Here is a 23,310-nt window from a genome sequence, read left to right on the forward strand (position 1 = left end):
AAAGGGTAGAGGATAAATTGGTGCTCCTCCACTAGGCTGGCACATAATTATTTCATTCACTCATACAGCTGTACAGAGAAGGTATTATATACTGTGTATACTTACATACCCTAAAAACACAGTAATGAAGACCACAAACTAGTTAGCTGCTCTCATAGAAATGGACATTAAGGCTGGGCGCAGTGGCTCACACCTGAAATCCCAGCACTTTGGGAGGCCGAGGCGGGTGGATCACCTGAGGTTGGGAGTTCGAGACCAGCCTGACCAACATGCAGAAACCCTGTCTCTACTAAAAATCCAAAATTAGCTGGGCATGGTGGCATATGCCTGTAATTCCAGCTACTCGGGAGGCTGAAGAAGGTGAAATGCTTGAACCCAGGAGGGTGAGGCTGCAGTGAGCTGAGATTGTGCCATTGCACTCCAGCCTGGGCAACAAGAGTCAAACTCTATCTCAAAAAAAAAAAAAAAAGACATTAAACAACAGTAATTACACATCATTGTTGGGGGAAGGACAGTGTTGGAAACATACACCCAGACACACACAGCCACTCTAGGATTTCTGATCCCGACTGGAAGGATCAGGGAGTTTCTGTGAAAAGTGCTTCCTATGACCCAATGTGCTAGGCTTTTGGGATTCAACAGTGAAAAACACTGAGACTGTCTCTAAATTCAGAGCTGGCACCAGGACACCCAACTAATGTAGTGCCTGGTGGATGGATACACCAGACTGTGGATGCATACAGCTGCCTGTGTCCTTGGCAGTATGTAAGAAGACGGTTTGTATAGTCTACCACAGGCACCCACATTTCGCCCCTACCAAGATGAACATGCAGTTAATAAATGTTGCATGATCTCTTCTTTGCCTTAAAGAAACTCAGCCTAGGGAAGAAAAAAAGGGCTTTGCTACATTTTCTGTAACGAGAGGTTCCATATCAAATTAAGATTACTGTTGGCCAGGTGCAGTGTCCTCTAATCCCAGCACTTTGGGAGGCTGAGGCAGGCAGATATTTGAGATCAGGAGTTTGAGACCAGCCTAGCCAATATGGCAAAACTCTGTCTCTATTAAAAATACAAAAATTAGGCGGGCATGGTGGGGCGCGCCTGTAATCCCAGTTAGGAGGCTGAGGCAGGAGAATCACTTGAACCCAGAAGGGAGAGGTGGCAGTGAGCTGAGATCAAGCCATTGCACTCCAGCCTGGGCAATGGAGCAAGACTCCGTCTCAAAAAAAAAAAAAAAGATTACTGTCAACAGTAAACAAGATAATGTTTTTCATTTTGAAATACCTAAACTAACTTACTCCTTGGTAAACATTATCTGGTTCATAGACCGTATAACCTGAAGTATAACTCAGGTTATACTTACCCTTACAATCTGAGATTGGATACCTGTAGTCTGCACACCAGGGAAACAGCCTACCTTTCATAATATATTCATTTTCTGAAGAGCCAGGAAGTGTGAGAGCTTTGAAAAGGTTTGTTAGCAGAATCTCAACAAACGGTGCGATTTCTGCAGCTGTAAAGCTATAGATGAAAAAACAGCTTTCAGTCACTACCAACTCTTGAGCTTGTCACTGTGGATTACCCTCGGCAACCACTATGTCACCCTTCTCAGCATAAAACTGAGCCATCTCCCACCACTGACAATTGATAGATGGTTTAGGAAAATAACTTTTTTACATGTGCTCATGTTAATCTCCTAAGAAGGCACATCGAGAACCAAATACAACTGAACCAAAAAGCCAGCTAAACCCAACAACATCTAATGTTGCAACAGTTGTCCCTGGTTTGTAACTATTACCACTGAGAACAGAACTCAGAATCTCAGGAGTCTCCATCATTTATTTATTTTTTTTTGGAGGTGGAGCAAGATTCAGAACTGTTTTCTGTATAAATTCTGGGCCTGAAGATAGGTACTGGCTTGACTCACCTCAAAGGATGTCCTTTCTACTCTTAATTGGCCACTGAGAGTATCTGTACTTCAAGTTCTTGATGAAGGAAAGAACCTAGAACTGTTTTCCATCTCTTACCCAAAGCTTAATTTCAAGAAATAATACTGTTGAACAGTGGCCTGAAAGACAGGCAGACCATCCATTCCTCTATATTTCATCCTTAGTTCAGGCCAGAAGAGCTATTTTCTTGGCCCCTAGTGAATTACTTTCATTCGGTTTGGTCATATCTCAGAAATAAGTGACATTAGGCAAACAGCCACATGAAAATAACTGTTACATGATGTTGCTGAGAACACCACTACTACTATTGTACAGTATTCTCTTGCTTTAATTTTAATCTCATACACACTGTGAAAATTTTAACTCCCCAAGTTTCCCTCTTTGCCTTGGCTGCTAAGAGACTCCAAATAAAATCTAGAGTTTCTTTAACTACTATATAGGATCCTTTGACACACATTTCTGTTTGTTAACTTTATTCCAGTTACTTTCCTCGGCTCCAGTTTATTTAATTGTATTGTCATAATGCAGCTATTCTGGTAAGCAGCCTCAAATCCTTTTAGAATGAGACAGTATAAATGAATAAAAAGCAGACATTTGTTTTCCTGCTAGTGAAATTATGAAAACATTCAGAGATATCTTTGAGAAGCACAGTACAGCCCCTATCCCAGGCTTAAAAACTTTAGAATAAAATACTCACAGAGTGGCATTGTTAGGCCCTCGCATAGTGAAGAGTCGTTCAAGAGCATGAGCTGCGTAAGTATGAACAACAATACTTTCAGCTTGAAGATGATTAATCAAGAGAGGAATCGAGACTAAAAGATGCTCTTTTGGCACCTAAAAAACACAATAATATACATGCTCTAAATGCAATGATTCCATATTTGAGTAAAAAACAATTGGAAGAGAAGGGCCTGTTGATTTAAACAATTTGCTATTTTTAAGCTCTAATAGATGATGCTGCTGCCCAGATCAAAACTTTTACTTGCACATAATGGTTCAGTTTCCACTTTCTAAATTCTCCTTTTCAGAGCACAAAACTATGAGGATAAATAACATCTTGTAGATAAATCAACATACCATAGAATAATATCACAGAGAAGCAGACTAAGATTTCACCAAACCTAAGAATTATCAGTAGCAGATATTTCTTGAAAAACTTATTTAACCTTTTTGTGTCTCATTTTTTGTTCTCTCCCCACCCCCAAAAAGCAACAAATATAAGAACAATCTTCATTAAAAACCTCTAAATTTGAAATATTCATTAGTCTAAACTAGAAAAGCCTGCTGGGTATCATGGTTCATTCCTGTCTGTAATCCCAATACTTTGGGAAACCAAGGTAGAACAATCACTTAAGCCCAGGAGCTCAAGATCAGCCTGGGCAACATAGCGAGACCCCATCTCTATTTAAAAAAATAAAAAATAAAAAATTAGCTGGGCATGGTAGTGAATTCCTGTAGTCCCAACTACTTGAAAGGCTGAGGTAGGTGGATCACTTTAGGCACTAAATGAATAACTCAAAAACGATGTTAAGCACAAACAGTCATGATGTAGCAGGGTATGGTGGAGCATGCCTGTAATCCCATCAGCTAGGGACGCTAAGGCAGGAGGATCACTTGAGTGCAGAATTTCCTGACTGAGGTAAGCTATGATCGCACCACTGCACTCCAGCCTGGGCAACAGAGCAAGACCCCATTCTCAAAATAAAACAGAAAAGGCTGGGCGCAGTGGCTCTCGCCTGTAATCCCAACACTTTGGGAGTCCGAGGGGGGTGGATCACGAGGTCAGGAGATCAAGAACATCCTAGCTAACACGGTGAGACCCCGTCTCTACTAAAAAATACAAAAAAAATTAGCCGGGCATGGTGGCAGTCGCCTGTAGTCCTAGCTACTCAAGAGGCTGAGGCAGGAGAATGGTGTGAACCCGGGAAGCAGAGCTTGCAGTGAGCTGAGATCATGCCACTGCACTCCAGCCTGAGCGACAGAGCGAAGACTCTGTCTTTAAAAAAAAAAAAAATGAAACCCACGGTATGATGTCATTTATATAAACAAAAATTTAAAACCTAGGCCAGGCGTAGTGAATCACGACTGTAATCCCAGCACTTTGGGAGGCTGAGGCGGGTGGATCACCTGAGGTCAGGAGTTCGAGACTAGCCTGGCGAAGATAGCGAAACCCTGTCTCTATCAAAAATTGGTGGGCACCTGCAGTCCCAGCTACTTGGGAGGCTGAGGCAGGAGAATGGCTTGAACCTTGGCAAGAAAGCAAGACTCCATCTAAAAACAAAAAAAATTAAAACCTACAGAATACTAAATAATTTTTGCAGAAACATAAACACGTAGTGAAAGTATAAGAAAAGCACTTACATGGGTATAAAATACACTGAATTCATGACAGTAATTACCTATAGAGAGAAAGGCACTGACTGGGCAGGGAGCACCTGGAGTACCTCCACTGTATATGTATGTATAAATAAATACGGCCTGGAGTTTTAAGATTTTCGAGGATTATTTCAGTAATCATCATATTGTTTTATTCCTGCTTGTGTGTTTAAAATATTTTGCAAGATGGCACCACTTTTACTGGGCAAAGACATCAAAGGAATAAAATGACTGCACATTTTGATTTTTTTCTCAGTACAATTAAAGTGACCTAGGCATTAAGAATCAGAAGAAAAACTACACGTTCTCTAAAAATTAAGACCAACAATCAGATAGAAAAATGGGCAAAAGAATATGAATTCACAGTTCACAGAAAAGAAATGAAAATGGACCCTTCAAATGGAAAGGTGCTTAATTGAACTCAAAATAAATCAAATATAAATTAAAACTGCAATGAGATAGATACCATTTAAGATTGGCAAATTCCAACACACTCTAACTGGGGAAGCAGGTATTCTCTATTGTTTTTCTCAATTCATTTTTTAAAAGTAATGCCATATAGCTGGGCGTGGCGGCACATGCCTGTGTTCCAGCTACTTGGGAGGCTGAAGTGGAAGGACTGCTTGAGCCCAGGAGTTCAACGCTGCAGTGAGCTGTGGTCATGTCACTGCACTCCAGCCTGGGCGACAGAACGAGACCGTGTTTCAAAAAATAAAGAAATGGGCCGGGTGTGGGTAGCTCACGCCTGTAATTCCAGCACTTTTGGAGGCTGAGGTGGTGGTGGATCACCTGAGGTCAGGAGTTTGAGTACAGCCTGGCCAACATGGTAAAACCCCGTCTTTTCTAACAATACAAAAATTAGCTGGGCATGGTGGCAGGAACCTGTAATCCCAGCTACTCAGGAGGCTGAGGCAGAAGAATTGCGTGAACTGGCAGGCGGAGGCTGCAGTGAGCCAAGATCATACCACTGCACTCCAGCCTGGGCAACAGAGCAAGACTACCTCTCAAAAAAAAAAAAAAAAAAAAAAAAAAGACAGAAGACAGAAAAATAAAAGATTAAAGAAAAGAAGGAAAGAATAAACTAAGTAAAAAATATAAAAAATTAGTCAGGTGGTGTGGCACACACCTATAGTCTTGGCTACTCAGGGAGGCTTAGGCAAAAGGGTCGCTTGAACCTACAAGTTCAAGGCTGCAGTGAGCTATGATCGTAGTAGTACACTGGGCGACAGTGAGACCTTGTCTCAAAAATAAATGAATAAAGCCGGGCACGGTGGCTAACGCCTGTAATCCTAGCACTTTGGGGGGCTGAGGCAGGCGAATTGCTTGAGATCGGGAGTTTGAGACCAGCCTGACCAACATGGAGAAACCCCGTCTCTACTAAAAATACAAAATTAGCCGGGCGTGGTGGCGGATGCCTATAATCCCAGCTACTCGGAGGCTGAGGCAAGGGAATCACTTGAACCCAGGAGGCGGATGTTGCAGTGAGCCGAGATCGTGCCACTGCACTCCAGACTGGGCAAAATCTGTATATGGGAGACTGGCTTTTCATGTATGAGGATTCTGCAGGGCCAAATGTGGGACCTAACTATGCATGAACTTTGGGATATTCAGGGGTCCTGGAACCAATACCCCTTGCATACTGAGGGATGACTGTATACCATTAGGATGCAATCAGCCAAAAGTAAAATGCGAGAAACTCTCTAAGATAAATGAGTGTTTTCTCCAACAACAAGTATAAGAGAGTAGAGGCCAGGTGCAGTGGCTCATGGCTGTAATCCTAGCACTTTGGGAGGCCAAGGCTGGTGCATCACCTGAGGTCAGGAGTTTGAGACCAGCCTGGCCAACATGGGGAAACCCCATCTCTACTAAAAATACAAAAAATTAGCCAGGCGTGGTGACAGATGCCTGTAATCCCAGCTACTAGGGAGGCTGAGGCAGAATTGCTTGAACCCAGAAGGCAGAGGTTACAGTGAGCCGAGCCACTGCATTCCAGCTTGGATGACAGAGCGAGATCCGTCTCAAAAATAAATAAATAAATAAATAAATAAATAAATAAATAAATAAATAAAGGAAAGGAAGGCAGTTGGGTGCAGTGGCTCATGCCTGTAATTCTAGCACTTTGGGAGGCCGAGGTGGGCAGATCGCCTGAGGTCAGGAGTTTGAGACCAGCCTGGCCAACATGGGGAAGCCCTGTCTCTACTAAAAATACAAAAGATTGGCGAGGTGTGGTGGCAGGTGTCTGTAATCCCAGCTATTCGGGAAGCTGAGACAGGAGAATCAGGTGAACTCAGGAGGCAGAGGTTGCAGTGAGCCAAGATGGAGCCACTGCACTCCAGCCTGGGTGACAGAATGAGACTCCATCTCAAACAAAAAGCGGGAAAGAAGGACCTCTCTGTTGTAAATTAAGAGACTTAAGACACAATCAACTGTAAGCAATGTGTGGACAGTATCTAGATCCCAATTCTATTACTGTAATTGCAAAAAGACATCTGAGGAAAATTAAGCATGGTCTGAAATTCTAAGTTATAAAGAAATCACTGTTAATTTTGTTAGATGTGGATATAAAATGACTGCACAGTAGATAAGAAGGTGGTACATAATAAAACTCTTAAAAAGATTAAGCAGCATGTAACAAATAAAAAGCTACTTACTTGATTTCTAAAAATCATAATATATTTGATACCATCAGCTTTAAGGACAGGAAATTCATTCACTATTAAAAAAACAGAAAGCCATAGTTAAGTGGTAAGGATCATTACTTCCAAATTAGTGATATCATCAGAGTTACAAAAAAATGATAAAATGTCAAGTAATTAAAGCACAGTTAATTATATAATGATTTACTATTTAGCCATTAATTTTGGTAGGATTATAAATAATTTTATTTTTCCTCATGCCTCTTTCATGACAAAGGAACACATATTATATAATTGAGTAAAAATGAGCTGGACCATGCATCGGTGAGCATGTCTACCTACATTCCCAGAAGTGAAGCTATTCTGAATTAGAAACATGTCTCTCTAGCTGGAATTTGCTTTACATTATTCCAGTGGTAGGGAAATAAATGAAAGGAATAGATCACTAAATGTTAATAATTCTTGAAGCTAGATGATAGTCACATAGGAGCGTATTACAATATTCTCTTCACCTTTAGGTGTATATAAATTTCCCACATTAAAAAAATTTTTTTTTTTTTAAAGAATATATCTGAATCTAGAGGAATACATTCATAAACATCAGAAACTATCCTTAATTTTTTTTTTTTTTTGAGACAGAGTCTCGCTCTGCCTCCCAGGCTACAGTGCAGTGGCACGATCTCGGCTCACTGCAACCCCTGCCTCCTGGATTCAAGCGATTCTCCTGCCTCAGCCTCCCGAGTAGCTGGGCTTACAGGCATGTGCCACCACGTCCGGCTAGTTTTTTAATTTTTAGTAGAGACGGGGTTTCACCATTTTGGCCAGGTTGGTCTCGATCTCTTGACCTCATGATCCGCCCACCTTGGCCTCCCAAAGTGCTGGGATTACAAGGGTGAGCCACTGCGCCCAGCCAAAAGATATCCTTAATATTTATCAATTTTCTAGTTCTTTAAACTGTACTCCAATTTTTAAGAATTCATTTTTCAAATAAAAAAGGAAGCCAATGTATAATTATTTATACACTAGGTAGCAAAACTGAGTTACAGTTTAGTTGTACTTATTCCTATTTTCTTCCTAATCAAGCAATATTTTATCAATAATTAATTTCACATGGACAAGACCTGGGGAAACCATTTGAGATTTTATTAATAAAAGAAATAATAGGCAGGGCATGGAGGCTCATGCCTGCAATCCCAGCACTTTGGGAGGCCAACGCAGGTGGATCACCTGAGGTTAGGAGTTCGAGACCAGCCTGGCCAACAAGGGGAAACCCTGTCTCTACAAAAAATATAAAAATTAGCCGGGCATACCGGTATGTGCCTGTAGTCCCAGCTGCTTGGTAAGCTGAGGCAGGAGAATAATTTGAGCGCAGGAGGCAGGGGTTGCAGTGAGTGGAGACCACGCCACCGCACTCCAGCCTGGGTAAGAGTGAGACACCATCTCAAAAGAAAAGAAAAAAAGAATGAATGGGAACAAGGATAGGAAGCCATGTTTTTAATTGCAGATATAGTGTGGTAAGCTGTAAAAAAAGCAAGAATTTCACAACTCACCATTAGCTGATTTTAAATCAGGGAGGATGTGATTCACAAAGAACTCAGTTAGGTTTACAAGTTCATTTGCTTGTGTAATTCCATGCTGAAAAGCAAATTCATAACATGGTAAGATAACAAAATACCTGTATATATCTACATTAGAAATTTAGGCAAGTTTAGAAAACCACGTTAAAAATGGAGATGAACACTTCAAAACACAAACTGCTTATGTATAAAATGAGACTGTACTGGCTGGGTAGAGTAGCTCACGGCTGTAATCTCAACACTTTGGGAGGCTGAGGCGGGTGGATCACTTGAAGTCAGGAGTTCAAGACCAGCCTGGCCAACATGGCAAAACCCCATCTCTACTAAAAATACAAAAAATTAGCCAGTGTGGTTACATGCACCTGTAATTCTAGCTACTCGGGAGGCTGAGGCACAAGAATTGCTTGAACCCGGGAGGCAGAGGTTGCAGCAAGCTGAGATCTTGCCAATGCATTCCAGCCTGGATGATGTCTCAAATAAAAAAAAAAAAAAGAAAAGAAAAGAAAAAGAACACTTCAAAACACAAATTGCTTATGTATAAAATATAAAATAAGACTATACTGTCCAGACATGGTGGCTCACACCTGTTTCCCAGCACTCTGGGAGGCGGAGGTGTAAGGATCACATGAAGTCAGGAATTGGAGACTACCCTGGCCAATATGGTAAAATCCTGTCTCTACAAAAAATACAAAAATTAGCCAGGTGTGGTGGTGCACACTTATAATCCCAGTTACTTGGGAGGCTGAGGCAGGAGAGTCACTTGAACTCAGGAGGTGGAGGTTGCAGTGAGCTGAGATCGCGCCATTGCACTCCAGCTTGGTGACAAAGCGAGACTCTGTCTCAAAAAAGTAAAAACGTAAAATAAGACTATACTAATAGACAATAAACTTTCCAAAATTAAAGAACAGCTAAGTTAAGCATATTTTATACAGCAGATCTCAGCTAAGGTAACAAGTGGGGCATAATCAATTTTCTGGTCTATAAGAAACTTAAGTGCTCAATACATCAACATAAAGCCATCTTCAGAGATTATATAAATCTTAAATCAGAATTAATAGGTTATCTGGCAGAGTAGGCTCTATTATCAGAGACGTTATTTCTTTTTGACTTGTGTGGGTGTCACTGATGTCTGTTTTAGAAATAAAACCACATTAAAAATATTTACCTTCTGTGTTTGGGCTTTTGATGCCAAAGATGTCACTAGGTAGATGGCTGCATCTTTGTGTTTCCAGTTGACAGATGGATTTTTTGCATATTCCTGCAGCATGGAATTAACATAACCAGAGAAGATTCCTGTCACGGGTCCCTCAAAAAACTTGCATAATCCTCGTACCAGATCACAAGCAGCCCTGCGTCTAGTATCAATATCTATGAAATGAAAAGAAAATATATTATGGGGAAAAAAAACAACTAACAACAAACTGACCCAATTTATAAGAAAACAAATTGCCTGGAATAATTTGGCTATGATTGTAGAAAGAAAAAAAAAAGAACAAAACACAAACGGCCACCCAATAGCTATCAGCAACACAAACAATGAAAAAAAAATCCCCCAAGAAATACAAAATCAAAATGAAACTAAAGAGGTCACAGAATCACAGAATTTTGATAAATACTAACTATGTAAGAATAGACAAATGATTCAACTTTTGATACTTTCATGCAGGTCACATATAAGAGCTTTTTAAGACAAGCTGAAGAAAGACAACAGTTCTCAACGAAAGCCAGCTGAAAAAACACTTATGGCTCAATCCCACTTCTCCCATTTACTAGAAAGAGAACCACCTTAAAACTGGCTTGCTAAAAGACTAGTAACTAAAAAACCAAGATACACACCAGATCCTTCCAAATCTCTCCTTATGTACTCCTCAGAATTATCTTCAAATGCTTCTTCATCAGCAGCTACAGAGAGAGATATTTCAGATAACACTCCAAAAGACGTCACTGTACTTTACAGCTGAGAATGCAGAAGAGTATGTAGAACTGCCTTGTTCTATAGCAAAGAATTCTTTCCTATCAGATGACTACTTCACATACTCTTAATCATTATCTAGAGCAGCAAATGCTACCCTGAAAGGTGAGGTATTAGGTAATTCACACAACTGTGAGACAGGCTCACTTGTTCTAATGTGACAATTTCCCCAGAATTGGATTACACCTGCAACTGTCAAAAATGTTAGGGATCAATATCAGAATGCCAGCTTTAAATTTCACCAAATAAGATTAAAAAACCAACAACCTAATTTTAATCACTATTATTTCATTAAAGTCATTTCAACAACAAATAAGTAGAGTGGACAATGTCAGATCTGGCCGGCATGGTGGCTCGTGCGTGTAACCCAGCACTTTTGGAGGCTGAAATGGGAAGATCGCTTGAGGCCAGGAGTTTGAGACCAGCCTGGTCAACACAGCGAGATCTCATCTCTATTTTTATCATATAAATTTAAAAAAAAAAAAAAATCTATCCACACACACACACACTTTGGAGATAGGGTCTCACTCTGTCACCTAGGCTGGAGTGCAGTTGTGTGATCATGTCTCACTGCAGCCTCCACCTCCTGGGCTCAAGCAAAACTCCCACCTAAGCCGCTTGAGTACCTGGGACCACAGGTACATGCCACTATACCCAACTAATTTATTTCTTGTAGAGATAAGGTTTTGCCATTTTGGCCTGGGCTCAAGTGTTCCTCCCACCTCAGCCTCCCAAAGTGCTGGGATTAAAGGTATGGGCCACCACACCCAGCCAGAAGATTTATCCTTTAAACATATTTTTATGAAAACACAACAGGAAATAAAATCTCATGCTATATTGTCCTTAATTTCCTTATTTTGTTCTAGACATAATTTGAGAACCACTGATCTAATAACTATTTTGATATAAAACACAATCCTGGCCAGGCATGGTGGCTCATGCCTGTAATCCCAGCACCATACGCAGCACTCCAGCCTGGGTGACAGAGCAAGACCCCTGTCTCAAATAAATAAATACACAAAGCCAGCTAAAAATTCAGTGAAACAATAAATGAAACAAAATCAAATTCTTTCGCTAAACAGAGATTCCAGGTAGCTTATCGTCTTAATGTAAAGGAATTTTTGAAGTCTTATTTAATATTTCCATGAGAAAACCTTCACATGGCACAAGAAAACTCATTACAGATACTACATCTTCTGTCTTGGTTTAGAAAATAAGAAATAAATGATATACAAGTTTTATTCAGTAATAAATTAATTAGACTGAATATATTACAAATAACAAAGACTTAGTAAATTTATACTAATATACTTTTGCCATAATTACCTCTAAATTCCATGTTAGGCACAATAACCTTTTCACAGATACTCGTCAGCGTGTTCTGGTCTTCAAATAGATTCTTATAATGAGGTCTCTCACAAACTGAAGCCAGAAATTGAATTGCATTACTTACCAACTGGAACAAAACACAAAAACAAGAATATTTTTAAAAGCAAAACTCAACAGCTTATTTCTTGGGGAAGATAGGGAGAGAATGTCTTTTAATTATTTTTCTCCACCGTCATCTTACCAAATCATATTTAACCTCTTGACCCGTTGTAACTAGTAAATTCCAGATGGCTGTAACAAAACGAGGCAGGTATCGCTGGAATTCTTCATCGTACTTTTGTGCATAGAGTGCAGCATTATCACAAATCTGGGATTTTAAGAGCTCCAATAAGCCGGCTTCCTCTTCATCCTCACATAAAAGAAAACAAAAACTCCAACATACAACTCTAATGCTAACATAAGTAAGAGGAGTAACTGAAATTCCTGAACTAGACTCATTATCAATTAAATCCAAATCAAATCAGTTATTGTAAACTACAGCTATGTCACCATCAATCTTTTCACCAAGTCTTTCAAATAAGTTGCTGAATTACAAAATATTTCCGTATTAGATTCAAACAGTATATTCTGGCCTAGTGTAGTGGTTCACGCTGGTAATCCCGGCCCTCTGGGAGGCTGAGGCGGGAGGATGGCGTGAGGCCAGGAGTGTTTTTTTTTTTTTGAGACGGAGTCTTGCTCTGTCACCCAGGCTGGAGTGCAGTGGCGTGATCTCAGCTCACTGCAAGCTCTGCCTCCCGGGTTCACACCATTCTCCTGCCTCAGCCTCCCGAGTAGCTGGGACTACAGATGCCTGCCATCACGCCCGGGTAATTTTTTTATTTTTATTTTTTTAGTAGAGACAGGGTTTCACCGTGTTAGCCAGGATAGCCAGGATGGCCTCGGCCTCCCAAAGTGCTGGGATTACAGGCATGGGCCACTGCACCCGGCCAAGCCCAGGAGTTTGAGTCTTGCCTGGGCAATACAGCAAGCCCCCAAAATAAAAAAAAATCATCTGGGCATGGTGGCGCATACCCATAGTCCCAGCTAGTTGGGAGGTTGAAGTGGGAGGATCACTTGAGCCCAGGGTGGTTGAAGCTGCAGTAAGCCATGATCACGCCACTGCACTCCAGCCTTGGTGACAGAGTGAGACAGGGGAAGACATCAGAGGGAGACCAAAAACCAAAGCCAAAACCAAAACTCCCTCACACTGATTACTCAAGGCATAAATAGGGATGTAAAACGACACAAGGTAGCACATAGTTAACTGGGCAAAAAGGTCCTTGTAAGAATTCTATCCAAAAAATTTCCTTGAGACTTTTGTGTGAAGAAAAGTTTTGTTTTCTGAAGTTTTTCCCCCAATGGACTGAAATAATTATTTCATGAGAGCTACATCTTTTAAAGTTCCTATTAATATAGTCAAACTCTGAGACAAAATCTGTTGTACAACTATAGTAATGATTTCTTTCTGTACCCCAGAAAGAAATCAAACCTGATTTGAATCACCAGTTTTTAGTTTATTTGGTATTGAAGTATTCTTAATATTTTGTCTTTTGTCTCTTCGGAAAGGTCATAAATATATTAACAAATGAGTAGCACAGAATAAGTGTTGTATGTTTAAAAGTACACAGTATAAAACCTGTATCAGAAATCTTTACAAATTACAACCTTTTACCATTTTCTCTCTTTCTCGAGCTGTGGAAAATTTTTTCTTTTTTTGAGACAAGGTCTCCCTGTGTCTCCCAGGCTGGAGTGTAGTGGCATGGTCAAAGCTCTTTGCAGCCTTGCCCTACTGGGCTCAAGGTCAAAGGATCCTCACAACTAAGCCTCCTGAGTAGCTGTGACCATTAGCATGAGCCAACACGTCTGGCTAATTTTATTTTTATTTTTTGTAGCAATGGGGTCTCCTTACGTTGCCCAGGCTGGTCTTGAACTTCCGGGCTCAAGGGATCCTCCCACATTGGCCTCCCAAAGTGCTGGGATTACAGGTGTGAACCACCATGCCTGGCCAGACGATTTTTAAAAAGGGGCTACCATTATAGAGTTTTAAGTTTTCTTAGTATCTTCAATGAAAAATAATTTTATTTCATGAAATATCCACAATGTGACTACTTTAAAGCCTCACTTTCAATAATGTAATGAAACAGCCTTACCTGTATACTATGGCTTAAGCCAGGCCCATGGTAAGAGTAATTCTGTATACTGCACATACCAAACATGTAACGTCAAATAGAATCAAATATTATTATAGTATTGAAATTTTATCTTTTAACAAAGCAAGAGTAAATAGGTTTCTAGATTGTAGCCAAATAACTCTTAATGAAAGAAAAAGACCACTCAGGCAACATTTTAAATACTTACATCAGTTTGTAAAAGCTTATTATCCAATGTTAAGAGAGTATGAAAATTATTCATCCAAGTTTCCATATTATCTTCAAAAAATTCAGGGAGATCCTACAGAATAAACACTGACTTGAAACTTTTGATTAAAATATTAAGAACACTACTTTTATAAGTTCCTTCACCATGTGGACAAACACCATGTGGACAAAACATTTTATACACAGGCTTCACAGCCTGAGCATTACCTATTCTGACAAGAATTCTCTGCTCCAGCTACATCTGGCAGCTGTATAAAGCATTCTGACTTCTGCCTGTTTGTATGCTATAAATGATGCCACCTCTAGTTCTTGTCCTAATCTAAATCTTCCTTCAAGGTTCAGCTAAGACTATATGAAGACTTTCCTTACAAAGCTCAAGCTCAGTGCATACTAATACATCCCCTTTCTTTTCTGAACTACATTTATTGTAAGATGACCACCAAGGCAGACAAACTAATTGTCTTATAGTTATTGATTTCTTGTGGCATAGTACTGCCTTCTTAATGAGGGTACAAGTCCCCTGAGGGCAGATTATGCCTCTTTCCTTGGTCTCCCTGCCAGACAAGTTATCAAGAGCTTCATTAAACCTGACTTCTCAGAATTCAAAAGGTGCAAGAAAAAACAGTAGTACTCATTTAAGTAAGAACTTCTCAAACTGCTATCCAGCTGAACACTGATGTGGAACATGTCCTTTTGGGCTGTTCATCTCCTATTCTAGCTAAAACAACCCAATTTCCTTTTGGGGAATGTTCTCCCTACCACTATGAGTTTATTCATGTTGTGAAGATAAGTCCAGGTACTGGCTACAAACAATGAATGGGCTAGGTCCTCCTTGCATCGCAGTATAGCAACAATCTGTACCAATTAACACCCCTTTCTTGGTCCTGAATCTTGAATTAATGGCTAAGAACAGAAAAAATGATTGGAGGCCACTATCTCAGTAGCAACAGGGTAACTAGGCATTCCCTGCTATAACCCTGTGGCTATGTTTCCTCTGAAATACTACTAGTTCTTACCCCTTTCAAAGTCTGGTACTTCAAGCCTTTTGTCTCCCTCATATGGCTTCCAATACAAGTCCTTTTGTATAAGCTGGACAGCAACCCCCCAAATGTTAATACCCATATAAATGAACGAAAGAGGAAGGCCTCAGAAATCTAGCTTCTTAATGCCGTCAGTAAAACAGTGTACAGGGTGACTCTCCAAGAATAAGTTAGGATGGTGGGTTTTGCTAACCTACCAGATACAAAAGAATACTGCTTTTTTCCATGAAACATCTCATTAGCATCTGTAGGAACTATATCGTAAAACAGAAGACTGTAGATAAATAGGGGGAGTCAGAAAAAACCTTGTCTTTTAAAAAAATCAATGCTGGCAAAAAAGTCTTATCAAATAGAAAGAAAACTCTCTAACATCGAAGAGTAAGAACCAAAAGCAAGAAATCAAATTAACTTACCTGAAAGTTTAAACTATAGAACAATTTTGAGATCAGGATCAGGGAAGAAAACAGAATCCTCAGGGCAGAGGCATCATTTGCATGGGTACTGCAAAGTTCAATAGTGGCCTTGGAAAGGAATATAGCAACACCGTTTTAGTGCATCGTAAACCCAGCATGCTGATCTTACTGAAACAGCCTTGCACTAAGCTGAGACTATTCATATTTCTTCTCCAAAATTTGGCTTTTATTTATTTTTTTGAGACGGAGTCTCGCTCTGCACCCAGGATGGAGCGCAGTGGCACAATCTCGGCTCACTGCAAGCTCCGCCTCTTGGGTTCATGCCATCCTCCTGCCTCAGCCTCCCAAGTAGCTGGGACTACAGGCGACTGCCACCACGGCCGGCAATTTTTTTGTATTTTTAGTAGAGATGGGGTTTTACCATGTTAGCCAGGGTGGTCTCGATCTCCTGACCTCATGATCCACCCGCCTCAGCCTCTCAAAGTGCTGGAATTACATGCGTGAGCCACCATGCATGGCCTTGGCTTTTAAATAATATACAGTCACTTAAGAGATTGTGAGTCTTTATCATTCTAAATGCAATTAACAGGTTTTACTGACCAAGCGCAGTGGCGCAGGCTCTAATCCCAGCGTACTCGGTGAACTGCTTGAACCTGGGAGGCGGAGGTTGCAGTGAGCAAGAGCGAAACTCCATCTCAAAAAAAAAAAAAAAAAAGAGAAAAAGCAGCTAGGAGTGGTGGTGTGCACCTGTAGTCCCAGCTACTTGGAATGCTGAGGTGGGAGAATCACCTGAGCTTGGGTGGTTGAGGCTGCAGTGAGCTATAATCATGCCCCACTGCACTCCAGCCTGGGCAATGAGAGTGAGACCCTGTCTTTAAAAAAGAAAAAAAGTATTTATGTATTTCTTTAAATCTTATAGGATTCTTGCAAATGCCAAGAACACATTCAGGAAAGTATCCTGTAAACTGTAAAATAATGTATAAATATATAAATTAATTAAACTCCAAACATAGTCAAATAAAAATATGTTTAGAGACACATACTCAAATACTTGGGTGAAATGATATGATGCTTAGAATTTGCTTTTACAATATTCCTAAGAAAGGGAACAGAAAAAATAAAACGTTGCTAACCATTAAATTTGTGTCATAATAGATGGGAGTTCACGATAGCATCTCTATTTCTGTGTAGGTTTCAAATTTTTCAAAAGAAATGCTCTAAACATTATCTATCAAATAAGCTTTCAAAGCATTCTGTTAACATGTATACAAACATTCAAACAATTTAAAACATTAATTTAAAAATACCATCAAGATGCATTAGATGCATTCCATACCTTAAAAAGATTAGTCAAAGGCAAGGCAAAGGCATCCAGAACAAGTTTAATTTCAGTCCATAACTCGTTTGACTTAAATTCATGACGGTATCTAGAAAAGCAAGGTAAAACAGATACATTTACAAGTTTTTTTTATGTACTTACTTTAGGTCTTCAAGGATAGATGCTGATTGGACATCTATGGATAGATGGTTTTCTGAAATTCAAAGGGAATTCTTGTTTTTTGTTGAGATGGAGTCTCGCTGTTGCTCAGGCTGGAGTGCAGTGGTTTGATCTCGGCTCACTGCAGCCTCCACCTCCCAGGCTCAAGTGATTCTCCTGTCTCAGCCTCACGAGTAGCTGGGATGACAGGCACACACTACCACGCCTGGCTTTTTTTTTTTTTTTTTTTTGTATTTTTAGTAGAGACAGGGTTTTACCATGTTGGCCAGGCTGGTCTCGAACTCCTGACCTCAGGTGATCCACCCACTTTGACCTTCTAAAGTGCTGGGATTACAGGCGTGAGCCACCATGCCCAGCCAGTTTTCTTTTTAAAGAAGTCAAGCAGTTTATTAAGACTAAGTATTTCATAGGTAATAGAGCAATATGAAATAAATATCCTAGTTGAGAAGTAACAAACACAATACAGAAACTTCAGCACTCATTCCAGGATGATCACATTCAAAGGAATGACAACAGTCACAAAAACATAACTGTTTACACAAGCAAATAAAACTTTAAAAAGTATTTTAAAAACATGAATCTATGCATTAATACCTTTTAAATAATGAATGTGCTGTACGGAGAACTCCATTAATAACATGGAAATCTCCACTCTGAAAGCGATTCACCATTTCTGTCAGCAAGTCAGGCCATTTCTGTGGAAAATCTTCTCTGCCAATAATGCTAATTGCATCACTTAACTGGGAGAGGAAAAGATTAATTAGATGAGAGCTTTACAGAGAAGCCCATGTAAAAAGCAGAGTGATGTTACCTGCTTCTGAATTTGCTCTGGGCTGCTAAGCATCAAGTGCACTATGTTGGCTTTAATGGCCACTCGATCGGCTTCACAAATTTTGTTTGGTTCATCTTCAACCTAAAAGCAAAGCAGTAACTGAGGAAGTAACCCAAAATCCATATTCATATCCTTATGATTTTAGGTAAAACATAACTTTATTTCCTAATTTTCTAAGAAAACAGAGGAAGGTTTGGTGTTTAGTTTCCCTCTACATGAATGGGTCACAGATTCCTTCAATAATCTGATGACAGCGTGAACCCTTTCCCCAGAAAAATGTACATTCCCTCCCAAATGCAAATATTTTACATACAAATTAGTGAACTTCTCTTACTCCTTGATGCCAATTAAGAATTTCTATTTTAGGCTGGGCGCAGTGGCTCACGCCTATAATCCCAACACTTTGTGAGGCTGAGGCAGGTGGCTCACCTGAGGTCAGGAGTTTGAGACCATCTTGGCCAACATGGTGAAACTATGTCTCTACTAAACATACAAAAATTAGCCGGACGTGGTGGCAGGCACCTGTAATCCCAGTTACTCGGGAGGCTGAGGTGGGAGAATCACTTGAACCTGGGAGGCAGAGGTTGCAGTGAGCCGAGATGGTGCCAAGCACTCCAGCCTGGGCAACAAGAGTGACTCTGTCTCAAAAAAATTCCCACTTTAGGCCAGGTGTGATGGCTCACTCAAGGTCAGGAGTTCGAGACCAGCCTGGCCAACATGGTGAAACCATCTCTACTAAAAATACAGAATTAGCTGGATGTGGTGGTGGGCACCTGTAACACTAGCTACTTAGGAGGCTGAGGCAGGAGAATCATTTGAACCTGGGAGGCAGAGGCTGCAATGAGCCAAGATCACACAATTGCATTCCAGCCTGGGCGACATAGCAAGACTCCGTCTCAAAAAAAAAATTTTTTTTTCATTTTATATGTAAACTAATCAGGACACATAATTAAAATCTTTATAGATATATGCTACTTAATCCATACACATCCTCAAAAGCTTCAATTTAGCTCTCACTTTAGAACAAAAATCTTTCCAATGTTTTTTTGGTTTTTTTTTTCCGAGACTGGGTTTCCATCTGTTAACCAGGCTGGAGTGTAGCATGCAACCTTGGCTCACTGCAGCCTTCACCTCCCAGACTCAGGCAATCCCTCCCACCTCAGCCTCCCAAGGAGCTAGGACCATAGATGCACACCACACATGACACACCCGGCTAATTTTAAATTTTTTGTAGAGATGGGGGTCTCACTTTGTTGTCCAGGCTGGTCTCAAACTCCTGACCTCAAGCAATCCTCCCATCTCAGCCTCCTAAAGTGCTGGGATTACAGGCGTGAGCCACCATATCCAGTCCTCTACGAAAATTTCTTGACCATTACTAGTTAGAATGCATCCTAGATTATATCACCCAAAGAGATTCTAGAAGTCTCACTAGTTTTACAAATCAAAATAGAGGGAGAGGGCTGGCATGTCTACCAGCAGAGATGGACTTTTAAACATTCTGAGATTTAAAAGACAGTATGTGGCTCTGTTGCCCAAGCTGGAGTGCAGTGGCATGATCTCAGTTCATCGCAACCTCTGCCTCTCAGGCACAAGCGATCCCCCCATCTCAGCCTCCCTAATAGTTGGGACTACAGGCATGCACCACCATATGCCTCGCTAACTTTTATATTTTTTGTAAAGATGGGGTCTCACTTTATTGCCCAAGCTGGTCCTGAATTGCTGAGCTCAAGCAGTCCACCCACTTCAGCCTCCCAAAGTGCTGAAATCACAGGCATGGGCCACCACGCCAGGCCTCTAAGATTTCTTTACCACTCATGGTGATACTTGAGAAATTATACAGGCTTAAAACAATATTTACTCTCTCTTTTATGGAATGAGAAAAAAAGTAAGACTCTAAGAAGTTTTTGAGTGGTTTAAAGTTGACTTTTTAGATAAACTGATGATTTCTGTCAACTGCTAATACTTTGTAACATCTGCTATCACTACAAAAAAGCCTCATCTTTTTCTCTATCATGAGCCAGCCCTTCTCAACCTTAGCATCACTGACATTTTGGCTCAGATAATTCTTTGTTGTATGAAGCTATCTTGTGCACTGTAGGATGCACAGCAGCATCTCTGGCCTCTACCCACTAGATTCCAGTAGCAATCCCCCAGCTATGATGTCTCCAAATATACTGCCAAATGTCCCCTGGTGAGCAAAACTGCCCCCAATTGAGAAACACTGTCCTAAGCTAAGGGAAAAAATGCCTGTTTCTTAATTTATAATTTATTAATCATTAAACCTGTTATAAAATAGGTTTAATCTCAAAATTAGAATACATACATACATACACATATCCCACAAGACATAGGGCAAAATACCTTATCAAAAATTTGAAATCTAAATTATTTTAATTTCTGCAAATTTTCTATGTATCTGATTTCTTCTCAGCTTTAATTTTCCAACATCAGAAATCACTTCATTTATTCAGACTGTCTTCCCACAATGTCTCGTCACTAGGCAGTGAGTAAAGTGTAAATTCCAAACATAATGGAGATTAAGACCAAGTCTCACTCCCTAGCAACCTGAGGTATGAAGCTGGACAAATTTATATAAATTCAAATGAAATAACAGAAGCTTTGGAAAAAGGTCCTGTTTAATTTTATCTTTGATCCATATCTGAATCCTTTCTTTTTTTGAAACAATGTCTCATTCTATAACTAAAAGGCTAGAGTACAGTGGTGTAACTATAGCTCACTGCAGCCTTGAAGTCCTGGACTCAAGTGATCCTTCTGCCTTAGCCACCAGAGTAGTTGGGACTACAAGCACGTGCCTTATCTTTGAAGAACACCGCTTATATAAACCTTATAAACATACAGGGTATTAAATTATGTATTCACAAAATACTTACAATTCTCCAGTTCCTTTTAATATAGTTTTTGAATGTTACTGAAGCACATACTTTGATAACATTATCCTGGGACTTTTCCAGTAATGTTAAAAGCAACAGTGGGTAATTCTGATTTCCTTCCACAGATTCAAGAAATTTCTCAGCTGTAAAAGAATTTTCATGTTAGACGACTAAGATAAAAATCTTTCCACCTAATATATGTATCACATACATATCAAAAAAAGAGAAAAGATTAGGTTATTCGTGGGTCTACAGGGCCTCACTTTTCTATTAAATGGATTCTATATAATGTTACATTAAACTTATATAATGCTTCAGTTTTCAAATCACTTTACCATCCGTTAACTCACATGATTCTCACAAACCTATAAAGTGGCCTAATTGGATGATCATCTCATCTGTAAGAGAAGCTGCTTCCCAGAGAGATTAAGTGACTTCAAGACTTCATATACCCATGTTTTATTCCAGAAAGGAGTATTATTAGTACTATTAGTACTAATATTTCTTCTATAGGCTAGTGATGAAGAGCAAATGAGTCAATTCATCCTAATATATTATTATTAGCCATATGGGTCCAGTGATTTACATATATATGTAAGTATATATTATATATATATTTATATTTATTTATATATATAAATATAAAATTTCATCTAGTCGTCACTATTACCCAGAAAAGTAGGTAGCATTTAAAAAATCCAGGCACTAAGGTTAAGCAACTTGTTCAAGATCACACAGCTAGGCTTCACCACTGAAAAAGTTTTAGTGCAGTCCTTATTCTACGTTACCAGCCCTAAGCCTTTTTGTCGAAGTAAAAAAAAAAAAACTAAAAATTTCTTAATACCAGCAATGAATTTATCCAAAAAATTTACCAATATTTTTTCAACCCAGATTACATTCTGGGATAAATTTCCTGGGTTTATCACGTGTGATGGCAGTACAGTGTTTCTCTTAATTTTTTTCTATCTTTAGCTTCATAAGGCAACACCAAAGATTCTAATATTTTTTGAAAAGTTAATTTCATGTATCATTTAACACCTTCCCTCTTTCTGATTGAGTCCCAAGAGTTTCACTGACATTTTCAAACTCTCCCTGCTTTGTGCTTATCTTGTTTTTTTTGAAGGATGAGGACTGTTAAACTGAAAAATGTTCTTCAGGAGGGGACATACTAGCGTTTTATATGAGTACAGAACGATTTGTTTCTTCCACATAGTAGCCAGCATTTTGTACAGGGCAACACACTACATACATGATTTGAGGAAAAACCCATGTAAATTGCCAAGTCTCTTTCCTAAATTGTGATAAATACCAAGGAAGTGAGTTTGAGTCTGTTCCTTTCTATGTTCATTTCTTTCAACTTACCACAATATTCATATGCATATGTTTCTGCACACTCAAGGAGTCTCAAAAAGTCTAGTTGAGTCAGTCTTGTCAGTCAGTCTCAATCCCTGAGAAATGCTATGTTCCCAACTTCCCAGAAACACCAGATTATTTTTACACTCTGTCCTGAATTCATACACTATTGCCTCACAATAGTGTACCCTTGCCTCACACACTATTTAAAAAAAAAAACTGGCCGGGCGCAGTGGCTCACGCCTGTAATCCCAGCACTTTGGGAGGCCGAGACAAGCAGATCATGAGGTCAGGAGATGGAGACCATCCTGGCTAACACGGTGAAACCCCATCTCTACTAAAAATACAAAAAATTAGGCAGGCGTGGTGGCGGGTGCCTGTAGTCCCAGCTACTTGGGAGGCTGAGGCAGGAGAATGGTATGAACCCAGGAGGCAGAGCTTGCAGTGAGCGGAGATTGCGCCACTGCACTCCAGCCTGGGCGACAGAGTGAGACACCGTCTCAAAAAAAAAAAAAAAATTAATAGTGTTGGCAACGGCTTTCTTTGAAAGTCTAAGAAGATTAGAGCCATTAACTTCCCTTTATCCAAGAACACATTACTTCTTTACACACTAATAGAAAAACTAATTTGCCGTCTCAGAAACCACAAAGACTTTTCCAGAATAGGACAGATGCATTAACATGTTCATGATTCTATTCATCATATATAACACACATTCTCTTCCTCATGGAACCCTTCCAAAATCCTCTATGAGCATGCACATTGGTAAGTTTTGAAGAAACAGGTTAAGAGCATTTTAATATGGCCCACATCAAGGATCAATAACTGACTGCTCACAAGACGTATCTGGCCCAGAAGTAGTTTGGTTTGCACTGTATTTCACTTTTTTTTTTTTTTTTTGAGACAAAGTCTCACTCTGCCACCCAGGCTGGAGTGCAGTGGGGGCAATATTGGCTCACTGCAACCTCCGCCTCCTGGGTTCAAGCGATTCTTGTGCCTCAGCCTCCCAAGTAGCTGGGATTATAGG

At 39.9% G+C, this 23,310-nt stretch overlaps 1 protein-coding gene across 1 annotated transcript in view; it reads right to left on the bottom strand.

Annotated features, from left to right (window-relative positions):
• Window positions 1-23,310, bottom strand: part of LOC105470706 (chromosome segregation 1 like) — a 47,034-nt gene that overhangs the window by 10,024 nt on the left and 13,700 nt on the right. The window contains exons 3-16 of the mRNA XM_011722909.3: window positions 20,931-21,073; window positions 18,019-18,120; window positions 17,802-17,947; window positions 17,046-17,136; window positions 15,710-15,817; window positions 14,237-14,329; window positions 12,081-12,248; window positions 11,837-11,966; window positions 10,375-10,440; window positions 9,704-9,906; window positions 8,512-8,596; window positions 6,977-7,038; window positions 2,647-2,783; window positions 1,418-1,521 (exon numbers count right to left, since the gene is read on the bottom strand). Coding sequence (XP_011721211.1) covers window positions 1,418-1,521; window positions 2,647-2,783; window positions 6,977-7,038; window positions 8,512-8,596; window positions 9,704-9,906; window positions 10,375-10,440; window positions 11,837-11,966; window positions 12,081-12,248; window positions 14,237-14,329; window positions 15,710-15,817; window positions 17,046-17,136; window positions 17,802-17,947; window positions 18,019-18,120; window positions 20,931-21,073 — 1,638 coding nt within the window. The remainder of the gene's footprint in view (window positions 1-1,417; window positions 1,522-2,646; window positions 2,784-6,976; window positions 7,039-8,511; window positions 8,597-9,703; window positions 9,907-10,374; window positions 10,441-11,836; window positions 11,967-12,080; window positions 12,249-14,236; window positions 14,330-15,709; window positions 15,818-17,045; window positions 17,137-17,801; window positions 17,948-18,018; window positions 18,121-20,930; window positions 21,074-23,310) is intronic.

This window comes from Macaca nemestrina, chromosome 15 (assembly GCF_043159975.1).
Source record: "Macaca nemestrina isolate mMacNem1 chromosome 15, mMacNem.hap1, whole genome shotgun sequence".
NCBI lineage: Eukaryota > Metazoa > Chordata > Mammalia > Primates > Cercopithecidae > Macaca > Macaca nemestrina.